Consider the following 17,790-nt stretch of genomic DNA (forward strand, 5'->3'; position numbering starts at 1 on the left):
AGGGTCTTACTAAGTTGTGGACGGAGGGCCTCACAAAGTAGCTGAGGCTGGCCGTGAACCTGTGATCCTCCTTGCCTTGCAAGTACTAGAATTACAAGCATGTGCCACCACCACCGGCTCTCTATTAGTTTTTAAAAGAATAAGAAATATTATTTTGTGTGTGTGTGTGTGGTACTGGGGATTGAACGTAGAGGCATTCTACCTTGGAGCTACATGCCCCCCCCCCCCGCCCCAGGCTGATTTTATTTCGTATTTGGAAACAGTGTCTCACTAGGTTGATAAGTCTCACTACTTGCTGAGACTATCCTTGAACCTTCGATTCTTCTGTCTCAGCCTCTCAAAAGGCAAGGATTACAGGCATGCACCACCATGCCTGGCTTAAAAATATTATGTATTATATCTTGAAGTGGGAGTTCTGTTGAAAACCCTGCCTTTTCTAGACACACAAAGAATTGCATTCCACTCTCCAGGATGACCAGCTCAGGTCGATATGGTAGACACTTAAGGTCTCCTTTCCCACAGAGGGAGAAATCATTTGTTTCTTCATTGACACTGGGATAAGAGCCAGAACACACACTGGCATTCATTCTGTCTCAGCCCAGCTGACTTCTGGCTGTGGGCAGCCTTTTCACCTCTGCACCTCCAGCAGCTTGTCCTTCCTGGGGCTGGGAGAAGCCCCAAAGGTCCAGTCTCTCAGCCATGAATGGAGGGGGGGGGCAAGAAGTCCAATTTGACCCCAAATGCAAGCTGCTTCCTAAAATCCAGACTTACAACATATGAAACTAACATGTTGGTTGCTGACCCTTGTGAATATTTTTTTCCATTGGTTAGAAACTTGAAGAGAAAGAGGCATGAATAATTCTACTCTCCTAATCCTCTAAGATAGAAAAGTTATTGAGCTATTAATTTGTCCACAAATAGTTTTTGAAAATCCGAGGCTATGAAGTTTAGAAAAGAAGCTTCAAGAGAATTACAGGTGGCATTTAGCTCGCAGCAGGAGAAGCATCACTAACATATATTGCTTTTATAATGAAAAATGAAGAAACAAAGCTAAGAAAATGACAAATTTATTTCCTTGCTTTTCTTTATAGAGTAAGAATGGTGATGTAATTGAGAGATTAGGAAAAGACAACTTACAAAGCAGACTGTCAGGTTTAGCTACCACATGACTTTCATCAATTTAACTCTGCATCAAGTTAATTTCTATTCCCTTTCTGTGAATTCCATCATGGCAAATTCTCATTCTCTGCTCAAGCCTTGGCCTAATTAATTTCAAGAGTTGATCCAAGTTGTTCACATATGGGAGAAACAGCCCCTAAGACGGCTCCCAAAGAGTCCTGCCCCTTTTCCACTATGCAGTCTCCTTCCCTTGAATGTGGGCTACACCTAGTGACCTGCTTCTAATAGAGTATGTCCTGGGGGAGGATGACAAGTCCAGTCTAGGTCATGATGAGCTGACTTGCATCTTTTTTTTTCTTTGTGGTACTAGGGGTGGAACCCAGGGGCAGTCTACCTCCAGGCTACACCACCAGCTCCATTTCTTATTCTTTATTTTTTTAAATTTTATTTTATTGGTGCACTGTATTCATACATCATAGTGGGATACAAACTTTTGTAGACATACATGCACACATCGCCCAGTCAGCCCCCACCCGATCCCCACCCCATTCCTCCCCATCCCTCCTTCCCATGCTTGGCTTAGTGGTTGACATCTAGTATTATAGCAATTTATCCAAAATTAAAAATGATAATCTCACATAACAGTTTCATTTGTCTGATACCAAGCGTTTGATGATTTAAAGATAGCATTTCAATATTTCTTTTTGCTTTCTTTCTTACTAGAGCATATTTTTTTCTGTTTTTTTAGGTGAAACTATCATATATTTATATATTTATTTTTCAGAAAAAAATCTATCCTAATATGGAATATGAATTCTAGATACCCAAAACGATCTTGAAAAAGAACAAAGCTAGCAGATATATATTTTCTGATTTCAAACCATATAAAGCTACAATAATTGAAACAGTGTAGTACTGTTCTAAAGGCAGATATATAGACCATTGGAGTTAAATACAAGCCTAGAGCTAAATTCTTCCCTATATTGTCAAGTTATTTTTGACAAGGTTTCCACGAACATTTGGTGGTGGAAATAATAATCTTTTAACTAAATATTGTTGAAAAATAATAATTACATGGAAAAGAATAAAATTGGACCTTTACCTAATCCCATATACAAGTATTAACTCAAAATAGATAAAAGACCTAAATATAAATCTTAAGACTATAAACTTTTAGGAGAAAATCTGGGTCATAAAACCTCACAACATTGAAATTGGCAGTGATTTCTTGGATATGATTTCAATGGCACAGGCAACAGAAGAATATACAAACTCCCTAAAAAATAAAAGAAAATATTGTATATCCAAAGACAATGTAAACAGAGTTAAAAGTTACTAATAGAATTGGATAAAATATTTCCAAATGCTATATCTGAAGGTATATTAATATTCCAACTAGAAATCCTAAAAATTAACAACAATAAAGGCAAACAATACAACTTAGAGATAGGTAAAAGACTAACATAAATAATGAATCTCCACAGATAACCAATCTTAGTTGTCTGTTGGATGGAAAATCTTATTTCTCTGGTTCTGGTGTGTGTTACCTATTTCTTCTTTGTAGTTCATCTCTTTGAGTATTTTCTCTAGTGCTGGTTTTGAAGACAAAAATTCCTTCAGTTTCTGTTTGTCATGGAAGCTTCTTATTTCTCCATCTAATTTGATAGAAAGTTTTGCTGGGTAGGAAATTTTTGGCTGGAAGTTGTTTTCTTTCAGAGTTTGGAATATGTTACTCCAAGCCCTTCTGGCTCTCATGACTTGGTTTGGGAAGTCTGGAGTGATTCTAATTGGTTTGCCTCTGAATGTCACTTGGCCCTTTGTTTTTGTTGCCTTTAAGATTCTCTGCTTGGCTTCCACATTGGTCATTTTGACAATTATATGGCGGGGGATCCTCTTCTCGGATCCTGTCTAAAGGGAGTTCTATAAGTTTCCTGGATCTGTGTATCAACCTCTTGCTCTATATTTGGAAAATTTTCTGCTATTACTTCCTTGAAGAGATTGTTGATCCCTTTGGTATCACTTTCTTTTCCCTCCTCTATTCCAATTATTCTTAGGTTAGCTCTCTTAAGATGGGCCCATATTTCTTCAATGTCAGATTCCTGCTGTTGGATATTTTTTTTCTAGATTAGAAACTATGCATTCATTTTTGGATTGCTCATCTTCTAAGAGCGAGATTCTGTTTTCCATGTGGTCTAATCGGTTGTTTGTGCTTTGAATTGAGGCCTTTACTTCATTAATTGCATCCTTTATCTCTTTTTGGCTCTCTCTGAGTTCTTTTCGAAGCACCTCTATTATTTCTACAGTTATTTTCCTGATTTGATCTTCTAGAAATCTCTGATTTTCTGTTTTATCAGGTTCTGATGTTGTGGGGTTGTGCACATTCATTACTCCAGTGTTATTCCTCTTTCCCATGATTTCGGAGGTTTGTGCCTTCTCTGGGTTCTTCCCTTGGGTCACTATGGCTTCACTTAAGGTGCTCTGGATCTCGAGTCTGTATTATCTCAGACCCCACTACTCCTTTACTGGGTTGTATCACAGAGTCTCCGACCCAGGGAGTCGATAGAGGCTGCTTTAAACTATGGGGGGTGCCAGGTTGCACATTCTCCTATGGTGTGATATCTCTGCCACCACCACTCCCTCACTGGGTCAAGTCCCAGGAGGCACAATACTGCGATTTCTCCTCTGTGGCCCGCAATTTGACTCACTGTTCTTGAGTACGCAGATGTAGCTGTACTGGACTCGGTGATTTCACTGCTGCTGCCACTGCCGGTGGCAATATGGCGCCTCTGCCACGCCCTCGGCCATGAGGCTGGCGTATTTTTTCTTCTCTGGTTTTGATTTCCACTCTGAATCCCTGTAGCGTGTGCTGAGCTCAGCCACTGGGAGCTTTAAATGCTGTCTGCGCCGAAAGATCCCGCCTGGCTGTTCCGCAGCGGCTCACCTGGCTTGCTGTAGCCGTCCGCTGAGTTCGCCGCTGCCGCCGGCAGTATGGCGCTGCTGCCGTGTCCTCGGGCGCGTGTGTCTCCTCTGTGGCCCTGAGTCTGTTCTCAGTCCGCTTTCTCTCTGGAGCCTGGTGGGTTTTTTTGTTTTTCTGGTGATGGTGTTTTCTGGCTATGAAAGGCGCTCTTTTTGTGGTAATGGAGATTGGTTGTTAGCGGGACTCTTAAGCCCCGCTTTTCTCGGTCGCCATCTTCCCGGAAGTCCTTATTCTTTATTTTGAAACAGGGTCTCACTGAGTTGCAAAGGGCTTCACTAAGTAGCTGAGGCTGTCCACAAACCGTGATCCTCCTGTCTCAGCCTCTGGCTTGCATATTGCTGGCATGTTCTCTGACTCTTCTTGTTCACTCTGATGAGGCAAGCTGCCATGTCATCAGTGGCAGCTCAGGCCTACATGGCAAGAACTTGAGAGTGGCCACCAACCAACAGCTGGCAATGAACTCAAGTCCCAATCCAGAAGCCCACAAAAAACTGAAGTCTGTAAGCAACCACATGAGTGATCCTGGAAGTGAATCCTTCCCAGTTGAGCCTAGCGATGACTTCAGTCCCAGCCAATGATTTGAGTTTGTATCCAGGGAGAAAACTCAGCCAAGGACCCAGCTGAGTCATCTCTGGATTCCTGACACACAAAAACCATGAAATTTTTTCCCCATATATTTGTTGTCCATTTGTATTATTTCTTCTTCTCTGCCTCCTCCTCCTTCTTCTTCTTCTTCTTCTTCTTCTTCTTCTTCTTCTTCTTCTTCTTCTTCTTCCTCTTCCTCTTCCTCTTCCTCTTCCTTCTCCTCCTCCTCCTTCTTCTTCCTCTTCTTCCTCCTCCTCCTCCTCCTCCTCCTTCTTCTTCTTCTTCTTCCTCTTCCTCTTCCTCTTCCTTCTCCTTCTCCTCCTCCTCCTCCTTCTTCTTCTTCCTCTTCCTCCTCCTTCTTCTCTTTCTTCTCCTCCTTCTCTTCCTCCTCCTTTTTCTCCTCCTCCTCCTCCTCCTCCTCCTCCTCCTCCTCCTCCTCCTTCTTTTTCTTCCAGTACTGGGGATTTAAACTGGGGGGGGGGGAGTTCTACCTTCGAGTGACACCCCCAGCCCTATTTTTTATTCTTTATTTTGAAACAAGGTCTCACTGACTTGCAAAGGGCCTCACTAAGTAGCTGAGGCTGTCCATGAACCATGATCCTCCTGTCTCAGCCTCCCGAGTGCTGGGATTACAAGCATGAGCCACCACACCCAGCTCTGTATTTCTTCTTAAAATAATCAACATCATTAGCAATCAGAGAAATGCAAATCAAAACTATGCTGGGATTACATCTAACTCCAGTTGAATGTCAGCCATCATGAATGCAACTGTAATAAATGCTGGAAAGGACATGGGAAAATAGAAACTCTTATACACTGTCGGTAGGTTATTTATTAGTACAACCACCATGGAGATCAGTATGGCATTTCCTCAAATGACTAGAAATGGAAGCATCATATGACCCAGATACACCACTCTTCATTATCTTTCCAAAAGAGTCAAAGTTAGAATACTGTAGTGACACGTGCGTAACCATGTTTGTAGCAGCACAATTCACAAGAGCTTAGTTATGGGACCAACCTAGGTGTGCAGCAACAGAGGACGGGTAAAGAGAATACGATGTGGGTTTTTTTTTTTTTTTTTTTCAAAATGGCGACTGAGGGACACAGTACTCCTCAGTAGCTGAAGCAAATAAAACTTCAGATACTTAGAAAGCTGTGTCTTAATCAACAAAATAAATATATACCAGGAACCAAAACAAATCCTGGTACCTCGGGGGAACTCTGAACTTGAAGAAGAAGAAGAACAAATCCTGGTACCTCGGGGGAACTCTGAACTTGAAGAAGAAGAAGAACATAGACCCGACACCGGACCAGCTGCAAATGCTGATCGGCGGCCGCGGGCTGCTTTCGCGGGCCCGTGAAGCTGCCTGCCCGATAGTCCCCATAGTCCCGCAGCAAGATAATCCGGGACTGAAAACAGCGAGCAGCTCCCACGTCAGAATTCTGTGTGCTCACCAGCGACTGGATCACAACAGCATAGAGACTCCCACGAATCCTGAACCAAGGAAGACAGGTACCTGCGGGCACCCAGGGAAGTGCGGACCCTAGCGTGCGCTGCACTCCAACCCCCCAGCACACCCAAGCCTCAGACCCGAGCACTCCCCTCTGCGCACCTTGTCTGCACCCCGGTTCCCTGCTAGCAGTCATTGCCTGTCCCACTCTCTCCACTAAATTGGAGCCTACCTGGGTGTCTAGCCCCCCCGCCACCTTGCCAGAGACTGCATTCAAGGCTGCGAAAGCCCTGTGTAAACCGGAAATCTCCTTGGGGCACCCCCAGTTTCTACATCCCGCGGGAGGCAGAGACCATTACTGGGCACCACGCACTGGATCCTTGAGCACCTATCCTGCACTCCTGGCCCACCGCTGGGTGTTCCCACCCTTCTGCTAGCCAGAGGCTTAGTTCTAAGCGAGAACTCAGCTCAATACACCTTGGAAGAGCATACCAGCAGCAACAGACAGCTGCATCCACTCACTCCTGGGTCCAGTAAAAGCAGCACACCCAGCCTGCACCCTTGGAATAGGCAGAGCTCTGGCAGCAAGCGTGGGCACCCAGGAACCAGCACCCATTTGCCCAGGGTACATCTTGGGACCACACCGGCTAACCCAGCTGGAATTTCCAGAGACACAGGAAAATCCATCGAGTCACAATATCTGCACAGGACCTCAGGGGGAGGTTCCAATTATACTTTGGTCATTCTCCACCCCTGCTGTAGGGAAGCACAGGCTGGAGTCTAGGGTGGTGAGTGCAGAGGTGCTGACCACAGGTTAGAATTTCGCAAAACCTGTGAATTGTACAGAATCAAATAAAAGTGAAACCAGACATCCGGACACATAAACCTAAAGCAGCTAAAGGAGAGAAGGTGTCCAAACACCCAGAGTGACCTAAGAAGATAAAAAATAGAGTACAAAGAAAACTAAGAGACATTGGATGGTATTCTGAAAGTTACCAAAGCAATCAGATACGCACATATTATATAGACCTGACCCCATATGCGTAAATAAGGAGGACTGTTTATTTTACTTTTAATGTGGATGTTTTGTTTTATATTGCTTTTACAGTGCTTTTGTTTTGGTATGGTTATTGCTGTGTTATTTTTTTTTCTTTCAACCCACACTTCTCTTACTTTCACATGTTGTTTTTTTTATATATATATTGGATAGTTTGCCTTATTTTTTTATTTCACACAGATGCTAGCTCCTTTTATTTTATCCTTGTTCTTTTGTCCTCTTTCTTCCTCTTTCCTTCCTTTATTTTCATTCTCCTCCTTTGATTGGGTTTCCTCCCTTTTTCTTGGATTACATAATAGTCTTGGTATCTTGTGTGGATTTCTTTTTCTATTCTTTTTCTATGTCTGTCTGCTCCTTCCATCACCCCTATTTACAAACTTTCCCACACTAACCCTACATACTTTTCTCCCCCAAAACTTTTCCACATAATATACCTCCTGGTCTAATACTCTAAGTATTTCTTACATTCATAATTACTCCACGAACGACAAGAGTCCTAGTAGTTAACTCTCTCTCATTCCTAGCAAGATTTCACCTTACCATACTTAAAGTCTTTCTCAACCTAAACATATCCTCTACCTAATCCGACTCCTTTACTAATCACCCCAGCTCCTCCCACATCACCCACCCTCAACACTGGAAAGGCTCTGCTGACTAGCTGATACCCCAACTCCTAATATTAAGATTTGACTAAGCATAATACTCACGAACGATGGGTAGAAACCAGAAAAACAGGACAGAGAACGCTACAAATATGAGAACCAGGAATTATGAAGAGACAGCAGAAATCACGAATACTGACCTACTAGAAATGCAAGAAGGGGAGTTCAGAATCTTGTTGTTCAATATGATGAAAGGATTCAAAACAAGTATAGAGGAGGTTAAAGGTGAATTAGAAACACTAAAAAAGAATCAGAAAGAGGTCTGGAATGAAATGAAAGAGGCAATAAGTGAAATGAAGACAGCAATTGAAAGAAACTCTGGAAGATTAGATGAAATGGAAAACAGAATATCAATATTAGAAGACAGTACATCCCAAACCGAAAACACAGTCAGCGATATACAGAAATCTTTACAGCAACAAAACCTAAACATCCAGCAATTATGGGATAATATGAAGCGCCCTAATTTACGGATAATAGGCATTGAGGAAGGGATAGAGGTACAGACCAAGGGCATCTGTAATATCTTCAAGGAAATAATCTCAGAGAATTTTCCAAATATGGAAAGAGACTTCGATCTTCAAATCCAGGAGGCATACAGAACTCCATTGAGACAAAACCAAAGAAAGACCACTCCACGCCACGTAATAACCAAAATGACCAATATAGAGGCTAAGGAAGGAATCTTAAAAGCAGCGAGAACAAAAGGACGGGAGACGTATAGAGGCAAAACAATAAGAATCACCCCAGACTATACAACCCAGGTTAGGAATGCTAGGAGAGACTGGTACGACGTGATTCAGACCCTGGAAGAAAATAACTTCCAGCCCAAACTAATCTATCCAGCAAAACTACTATTCAAGATCAATGGTGAATCCAAAATCTTTCACAATAAACAGAATCTCAAAAAAATTCATGAATTCAAAGCCAACACTAGAGAAAATTCTTAAAGAAATAAACAATAAGGAAGAAAAAAGAAGCAGACTTCAGAATCAGAGAAGAGAGGAAGTTAATAAGTGGGCCACTTAAGTAAAGAAAGATCACACCACCCAAGAGTAGACAGAACACAAAATGGCAGAAAACAAAAATCATATTTCAATAATATCTCTTAATGTCAAAGGACTTAACTCACCAATCAAAAGACATAGATTGGCAATGTGGATTAGGAAACATAATCCAAATATATGCTGTCTGCAAGAAACACACCTCACAGCCAAAGACATTCACAGGCTGAAGGTGAAAGGATGGAAAAAGATATACCATGCCACCAGTGACCAAAAAAGAGCAGGGGTAGCAACCCTAATATCCAACAAAACAGACTTTAAACTAAAACACATCAAAAGAGACAAATCAGGGCACCTCCTTTTACTAAAAGGAACACTATACCAAGAAGATATAATGATAGTAAATATTTATGCCCCAAATATGGGTGCAACCACATTTGTAAAACAAACCCTTCTGGACATAAGATCCCAAGTAGACCCAAATAAAATAATTCTGGGAGACTTTAATACGCCTCTCACACCACTGGATCGATCTTCAAGGCAAAAGATGAGTAAAGACGTTTTAGAACTAAAGGAAACCATAAACCAAATGGACCTAATAGACATTTTCAGAGTATTTCAACCAGGAACTACAGAATACACTTTCTTCTCAGCAGCCCATGGAACCTTCTCCAAAATTGATCACATCCTGGGACACAAAGAAAATACCAGCAAATTCAAAAAATGTAATATAATTCCTTGCATCTTTTCAGACCACAATGGAATAAAAGTAGAAATCAACAACAGGAAACTCGAAAGAAAGTATTCAAATTCATGGAGAATGAATGATACACTATTGAATGACGAATGGGTAAGAGCAGAAATTAGGGAAGAAATAAAGAAATTTATGGAAACAAACGAAAACAGAGACACAACCTACCAAAACCTATGGGACACCATGAAGGCAGTACTAAGAGGAAAGTTTATTGCATTGAGTGCCCACATAAAAAGGACGGAGAACCACCAAGTAAAGAACCTAATGACACAACTCAAGGATCTAGAAATTCTGCAACAGTCTATTCCCAAAGCCAGCAGAAGGCAAGAAATCATCAAAATTAGAGCAGAAATAAATGAAATAGAGAACAAAAAAACAATTCAGAGAATCAATAAAACAAAAAGTTGGTTCTTTGAAAAGATTAATAGAATTGATAAACCCCTGGCCAACCTAACCAAAAGAAAAAGAGAATCAACTCAAATTATCAAAATTAGAAATGAAAAAGGAGATATCACCACAGATAGTGAAGAAATTCAAAATATTATCAGAAACTACTTTAAAAATTTATACTCCAATAGACTTGAAAACCTGGAAGAAATTGATAGATTTCTAAGCACAGTTAACCTTCCTACACTTAGCCAAGAGGACATAGCAAGCCTAAACCAACCAATAACAACCAAAGAAATAGAAATGGCAATAAAAATTCTTCCACCAAAGAAAAGCCCAGGCCCAGATGGGTTCCCAGCTGAATTCTACAAAACCTTCAGTGAACAACTAATACCAATACTGCATAACATGTTCCGGGAAATTGAAAGAGATGGAACTCTTCCAAATTCCTTCTATGAGGCCAGTATCACATTAATCCCCAAACCAAATAAAGATACCTCAAGAAAGGAAAACTACAGACCAATATCCTTAATGAACATAGATGCAAAAATTCTAAACAAAATACTAGCTATACGCATTCAAAACTATATCAAGAGAATAATACATCATGACCAAATCGGTTTCATCCCAGAAAAACAAGGCTGGTTCAACATACGCAAATCAATACATGTTATTCACCACATAAATAGAACCAAGAACAAAAACCACATCATCATAGCAATAGATGCTGAAAAAGCATTCGACAAAATCCAACACCCATTTATGTTAAAAACACTGCAAGAAATTGGGATAGAAGGAAAGTACTTCAACATCATTAAGGCAATATACTGCAAACCCAAAGCCAACATTATATTGAATGGGGAAAAACTGCAAGAATTTCCGCTACAGTCAGGAACAAGACAAGGATGCCCACTTTCACCACTCCTTTTCAATATAGTCCTTGAGACTCTTGCTGCAGCAATCAGACAAGAGAAGGAAATCAAAGGAATTCACATAGGAAGAGAGGAATTAAAATTATCCTTATTCGCAGACGACATGATCCTTTATCTGGAAGACCCAAAGAACTCAACCAAAAGACTTCTGGACCTGATTGACAAATTCAGCAAAGTCGCAGGTTACAAAATCAACCTAAAGAAATCAGTGGCTTTTCTTTATGCCAACAACGAATCCACAATGAAAGAAATAAAAACAACAATTCCATTCACTATAACCTCAAAACCAATAAAATACCTAGGAATAAACCTAACCCAAGATGTAAAAGACCTCTACAACAAAAACTATAAAACATTAAAGAAAGAAATTGAAGAAGACCTTGGAAGATGGAAAGATCTCCCGTGCTCATGGATAGGCAGAATAAATATCATCAAAATGGCCATTCTGCCAAAACTGATCTATAGGTTCAATGCAATTCCCATTAAAATACCAGTGACATTCTTCAGAGACCTAGAAAAATCAATCATGAATTTCATATGGAGAAAGAAAAGACCTAGAATAGCCAAAGCAATTCTCAATAACAAGAAACACGCAGGAGGCATTACAATCCCAGACTTCAAACTATACTATAGAGCAATAGTAGTAAAAACAGCATGGTACTGGCACAAAAACAGATATACTGACCAGTGGATTAGAATAGAAGATACAGAAACAAACCCACACATCTTTAGTCAATTAATCTTTGACAAAGGGGCCAAACACATACGCTGGAGAAAAGACAGCCTTTTCAACAAGTGGTGCTGGGAGAACTGGCTAACCATTTGTAGAAAGATGAATCTAAACCCCTATATCTCACCAAACACAGGAATCAACTCAAGATGAATCAAAGACTTAGAAATTAGACCTGAGACTGTGAAGCTAGTAGAGGAAAGCATAGGTTCAACACTACAACATATTGGCACAGGCAGTAACTTTCTCAACAAAACCTCCAAAGCTCAGGAAATTAAAGCAAGAATAAACAAGTGGGATAACATCAAACTAAAAAGTTTCTTCTCATCAAAGGAAACTATCAACCTAAAGAGGAAGCCTACAGAATGGGAAAGGATCTTTACCAGCCACCATTCTGATAGGGGGCTAATATCCAGAGTATACAAAGAGCTCAAAAGACTCTACACTAGCAAAACAAACAACCCAATCAAGAAATGGGCAAATGAACTAAATAGACACTTCACAAAAGAAGAGATACAAAGGGCTAATAGATACATGAAAAGATGTTCTTCATCACTGGCCATCAGGGAGATGCAAATCAAAACTACACTGAGATTCCATCTAACCCCAGTCAGAGTAGCAAACATAAAGAAATCAAATAACAACAAATGCTGGCGAGGATGTGGGGAGAGAGGAACTCTTTTACACTGTTGGTGGGAATGCAAACTAGTTCAACCACTATGGAGATCTGTGTGGAGATTCCTAAGAAAGGTGGGAATAGATCCACCATATGATCCAGCTATACCACTCCTGGGTATCTTTCCAAAGGAGTTGAATTCAGAGAACTACAGCAACATATGCATACCTATGTTCATAGCAGCACAATTTGTAATAGCCAAAATATGGAACCAATCCAGATCACCATCAACAGATGAATGGATAGCAAAACTATGGGAAATATACACAATGGAATTCTATTCAGCCATAAAGAAGAACAAAATTATATCATTTGAAAGAAGATGGAAAGCCCTGGAGAACATTATGTTAAGTGAGATCAGCCAAGCACAGAAGAAGAAGATACATATGTTTCCTCTAATATGCCCAAACTAGGAAACACAAAGAATACCAGAGGGACTCCAGATATTGAAGGAAAAATACTAGCTAAGTTTGGATGGTAAGATAGGAGAGGAGGAAGGCTGGTCTTGATTAATAAGGGTCTACACTTGAACATGTGTAAAATTATGAATAAGACATGGTTAACCTGGACAACCATTGGTGGGGGGGGAAATGGGGGCGGGGGGGAGAGGGCACCAAATATAGTGTAAATGTATACTATTTATGTTCAATAAAAAATTGTTATAAAAAAAGAGAATACGATGTGTACACACAATGGAATTGTGCTCAACCTTAAAGAAGAACAAAATTATGCCATTTGCAGGAAAATGGATGGGAATGGAGACTGTTACGCTAAGTGAGGTCAGCTACTCTCAGAATGTCCAGGGTTGTATGTTTTCTCATAGGTGGTAGGTAGAAAGAAAATAGGAAATGAAAGAGACTTCGATAAGTGCAGAGAGAGACCAGTGAAGGGGTTGGGGTAAAGAGATAGGAGGAGGGAAAATGAGGCTTGAGGAAAGAAACAGTTCAAATAACATTGTCCATATAAAAAGGAATCAGTACCCATCTCACTAGCGTGTGCAGGGAGGGAAGAGGGGCCCAGGGTGGGGTGTAGAGGGAGGTACACCAAGTGATGTGTGCATGGATGAACGTATCACTTTGAATCTCACTATGAGATAGAATTACAGTGTACAAATAAATGTACAAAAAAAAACCCTGGGATGATAAACATTGTGTTAAGCCACTGTGTTTTGAGGTAATTCGCTGCTCAGTAATAGGTAACTACACTATCACTATTTTTTATCTTCTATTACATTGTCTACTGCCTGGGATGAGAGTAATTACTTGGCACTTATTAATCCAGTGAAGTTGTATTTGATATAGTATATCCATCTACTAGTCAAATCCTCGTGGCACATCTACCAAGTGCAAAACACCATGCTGGGCCATAACACTACCAACACTTTTCTTGTCTCATAAATAATCTCGGCAGTGGGTCTGTCTTTCTTTTTACGTCTCCCCTTTGGTTCATGTTGTAGTTGTTGAGGTTTCAGGAAGCAGAAGTGAGCCCACAGGGGCCAGCTAAACTACTGAACGAAATAAAGATAGATCTCACACTATGAAATACCCATTTGAATACACATGAAATCGGCCATTTTTTTCTAAGGTAACCACAAGCTGATTGCATGGAAGCTCAGCTCCGCGTGCGCCAGCCACCTGCTTTGACTGATGAAGTCAGTGAGCACCGTCTTCATTTTCTCCTCTGGGGCCTCCTCTGAAATCTTGACCAGCTCTCTCACTTCTCCTATACTTTCCTCCTGCAAAAAAAAAAAAAAAAAAAAAATGACAAATGGGGGAATGAGGGTGGGAATGAGACTCGTGGTACACATAGTGAACGCGACCATCCAGAAAGAAAATATGGCTTTTTTGTCCTTATTTGTGTGTGTGTGTGTGTTTGTTTGTTTGTTAGAAATTAAGAAAGAGTCTCTTCATTTTCTTACACTTGAACTAAAAATACTTCTGCATCCTCATTGTGAGCCTTCCATTCTCTGGCTGGGGACCATTTATTTACAGTTCTCTGTGGGGAAACTTAATATCCTGAAAAATACTTTAAATACAATTGCTAAAAGCTCTGGAAGCAATGTTAAAGTCCATTTATCAACTAGTAATATGATCATATGGAATCTCAGAAATTAAAGAGCTACCCATTCATAGGATTATATGTGGCCAAAGCCACACGAATGTGAATGGGTAGATTATATATGGCAATGGCTGTATACTATATGTCTAATAATTGTACTTTTTCTTTGGGGCTTAAATTCTAGGATTCCATTTAGTAACATGGAGGAAAATGGTACCCAAGGGCAAATATACCTGCTGGCACTGTTTTGCTAGAATTCACAAAACCTATATTCTCTACCATGGGCCAAAGTCTGATGCATGGGGACACATTCTCCTCTTTTCACCTTCTCTATAGGAACAGGCAATATGGTGCGGCTGAAGATCTGGGCTCTCGGGTCAGAATACCTGGGTTCCAATCTAGGCTTTACTGCTTCTAAGTGAACCAGTCCCTTCATGCCCTGTTTCCTCGTCTGTAAAATGGGTTCACTATGGTTCTCACCAACAACACTGACTGTAGTGTGAACTTTAGTTCTATTAGCCATGACTGAAAAAATCCTGACACTGAGAAAGAAATTAGAAATGAGTGCTAAGGGCTACCATGGCCTCCCAAGAAACTTTGAAATTGTTCCCTCAAAACTCTCGGAGATGAATGAGCTATTCTCTCAGAAGGAGAAGCAAGACACAAAGAGAGATGATGGCCTCCATGTGGTGTGAGCCTGGAACAGAATCCCACAGTCAGCACACCTCTTTCAGGGTCTAGGTACACAATGCCTGGACCCAATGCTTTGCCGTATACAAGGGAAATCATAAAGCAAATGGGAAGGAGACAGTTGTTCCTTCCCTGGTGTTGCTTTTAAAGGAATGGGAGGGATAAGACCAGACTCGTCTGGTGATATACGTCAACAGTGAGCAGAGGCTGCTGTCCATGGGATGTGTGGGTAGGAGAAAAGGATTAGTTAAAACTAGAACCTATTGATTTTGTGAGAATGTCTTCAACCTCCTGCCCTTAGGAGATTAAGGAATCAACCTATTTCTAGATCCTATAATAATAAGAATCAGAGGAAGGATTTGAATTTGAAATGTTTGATTTGAAGTACAGGGATTTTGCAAAATGTATTCTCATTCCTCTGGGTCTTCATGGTAGAAGCCATGTGTCCCTGAAATACAGCAGATTTAACTCAGTTGTATTTAAACCGTGATCAATAACCTCCAGTAGGTGCATTTTAAAAAGCCCCTGGCATTTAGTTCCCTAATCTACATATCTAACATCGATTGGGTCACCTACCAGCAGGTCTGCCATTTTCTCCAGCATGTTGGACCAGTGAAGCCTGAAGGTCTGGTCTCCCCAGGAACTGATGAAGGAGACGCAGGGCTTCTTGGCCTCGAATGGCAAGTAGTTGTAATTCCTGTGGAAGCACATTGGATCTGGAAGTTATCTGGCAATCGGGGTCAGAGGGAACTCCAGCCACATGCTCATGCTTTCTGTGTTCTGATGCAGTGGGGAGGAGGGGGGACAAAACTATCAAACCATCCATTCCATCCTTAGTCTATAACTGGGGACCCATGAACAATAATGAAGAGTTACATGGCCACAATGAGAGGTGGTAATGGCTACCATTATACCCAGGGCAAGAGTGAGAAATGGTCGCCAGAGGGCAAAGTTTATTAGGCAAGCCTCTTCAAGGAAGGGGCTTTTAGATTAGGAAAGAAAAAAAAATAAAATGAATGTGGTTTTTTTTTTAGTGTCTATATTCCAGGCATACATAAATATCAATGGAGATAACAGATGTAAGTGTATATGTGTTTTTGTTTGTTTGTTTGTTTGATGGTACTGGGGTTCCTGGAAACCCTTCTACCTCTGAGCTACACTCCCAGACCTATTTTTATATTTTTATTTGGAAACAGGGTCTCTTAAGCCAGTGCAGCTAGCTTCAAACCTGCACGATCCTCCTGTCTCAGCCTCCCAAGCACAGGGATTACAAGCGTGTGCCACCACGCCCATCTATAAATGTATATGTGTTTTGTAAGCTGAAATTGTTAAAGAAATATTAGGTTGTACTATTTTTTTTTGTGGTACTGAGGTTCCTGGAAACCCTTATACCTCCAGGATACACTCTCAGACACCTATTTTTTATATTTTTATTTGGAAACAGGGTCTCTTAAGCCAGAAAGGCTGGCTTTGAACCGGCATGATCCTCCTGTCTCTGCCTCCCAAGTGTGGGGATTACAAGCATGTGCCACCACACCTGGCTAGGTTGTAATTTTTTTAATGAGGGTAAAGCTATATGCCCCCAAATAAACTTCTGCATTATAGTTTAGAATGAACTTCATTCATCTGTTTGTCCGTCCATCCATCGATCCATCAATTTATCCATCAAATACTCATTGTTGCCAGGAATTGGTGCTAATAAAGTTGGTGATTTGCTTGGCTAAAAGTGATGGGAAGGATGGCAAATTAGCTCTAAGGGGAAGAGGTGGAACCATGAGGGTGTTTGAGAGTGGCCCTGGGTAGCTTAAATGCTGGTAGAAATAGAAATAGGCAATGAATAAGATGAGAAGACAGAAAAGAAGAAATTAATTTGTAGATTCAATACCCAAAGAGGACGGGTGTGGGTGTGGGTGTAGGGACAGGTAAGGTGGTGAGGGGTGGCAAAATGTTTAAAAGCTCCCTGCCTAAAGATAGATACCTTACGGACTGGGTTTTCCCCAAACTCATTGTCATTTTCTCACAGACACCTGGGACTGTGTGAAGAGAACTGTTGAAGCTGAGTTAAAACAAAGTGCTCGGGATGGATGTGATGGTACAGGTGGCTCTGATAATAGGAAAAGTGTTTGGAGCAAAATACCTACAGAAGTGGGGCAAGAAGAGGGAGAGACAGGCAGAGCGACACAGAGACAGCCTGAAAGAATGGATGGTTGTTCTTTCTAGCTCCCCAAACCAAATTTCTTCTGAAGTAGACAATAAAATTAGCAAAGGGCCCCCCTGGTCTGTTTTGCAGAAAACAAACCAGCAGGCGTTCATTCAGAGAAGCAGCCAAATGCTTCTTGGCAGAAACTGAGGTTGTCTTTACAGCAGGAGGATAACAACAACAAAAAGGTTATAAGCCAAACTGCTCTCTTTATCTTATCTCTTTATTTTACCGAGAATCCTGTTGTTAAATATGTCCCCAGCAGGACTGTATTTGTCCTGAGGTTTTCATCATGTGTGCTCCTGACGCTCAGAGCCCTCCCAGCTGTATTTGTCCTGAGGTTTTCGTCATGTGTGCTCATGATGCTTAGAGCCTCTTGCTGGCTCTTCATGGACCAGGAATCTGGCTTCTTAGTTCAATAGTAGTTGGATGGGAAGCAGCAGATGGGAAGGCAGCTCATCACCAACGGAGAGACGAGGCTGCCAGTTTGAATAGCAGCCCTGAC

At 41.1% G+C, this 17,790-nt stretch overlaps 1 protein-coding gene across 1 annotated transcript in view; it reads right to left on the reverse strand.

Annotated features, from left to right (window-relative positions):
- The window catches only part of FER1L6 (fer-1 like family member 6), a gene marked incomplete at its 3' end in the record, with an annotated part of 145,779 nt that overhangs the window by 91,104 nt on the left and 36,885 nt on the right, over positions 1-17,790 (reverse strand). Inside the window, exons 14-15 of the mRNA XM_080694720.1 lie at positions 15,662-15,782; positions 13,972-14,072 (exon numbers count right to left, since the gene is read on the reverse strand). Of these exons, the coding sequence (XP_080550846.1) occupies positions 13,972-14,072; positions 15,662-15,782 (222 nt within the window). The remainder of the gene's footprint in view (positions 1-13,971; positions 14,073-15,661; positions 15,783-17,790) is intronic.

This window comes from Muscardinus avellanarius, assembly GCF_963383645.1.
Source record: "Muscardinus avellanarius genome assembly, chromosome: 4".
Taxonomy (NCBI): Eukaryota; Metazoa; Chordata; class Mammalia; order Rodentia; family Gliridae; genus Muscardinus; species Muscardinus avellanarius.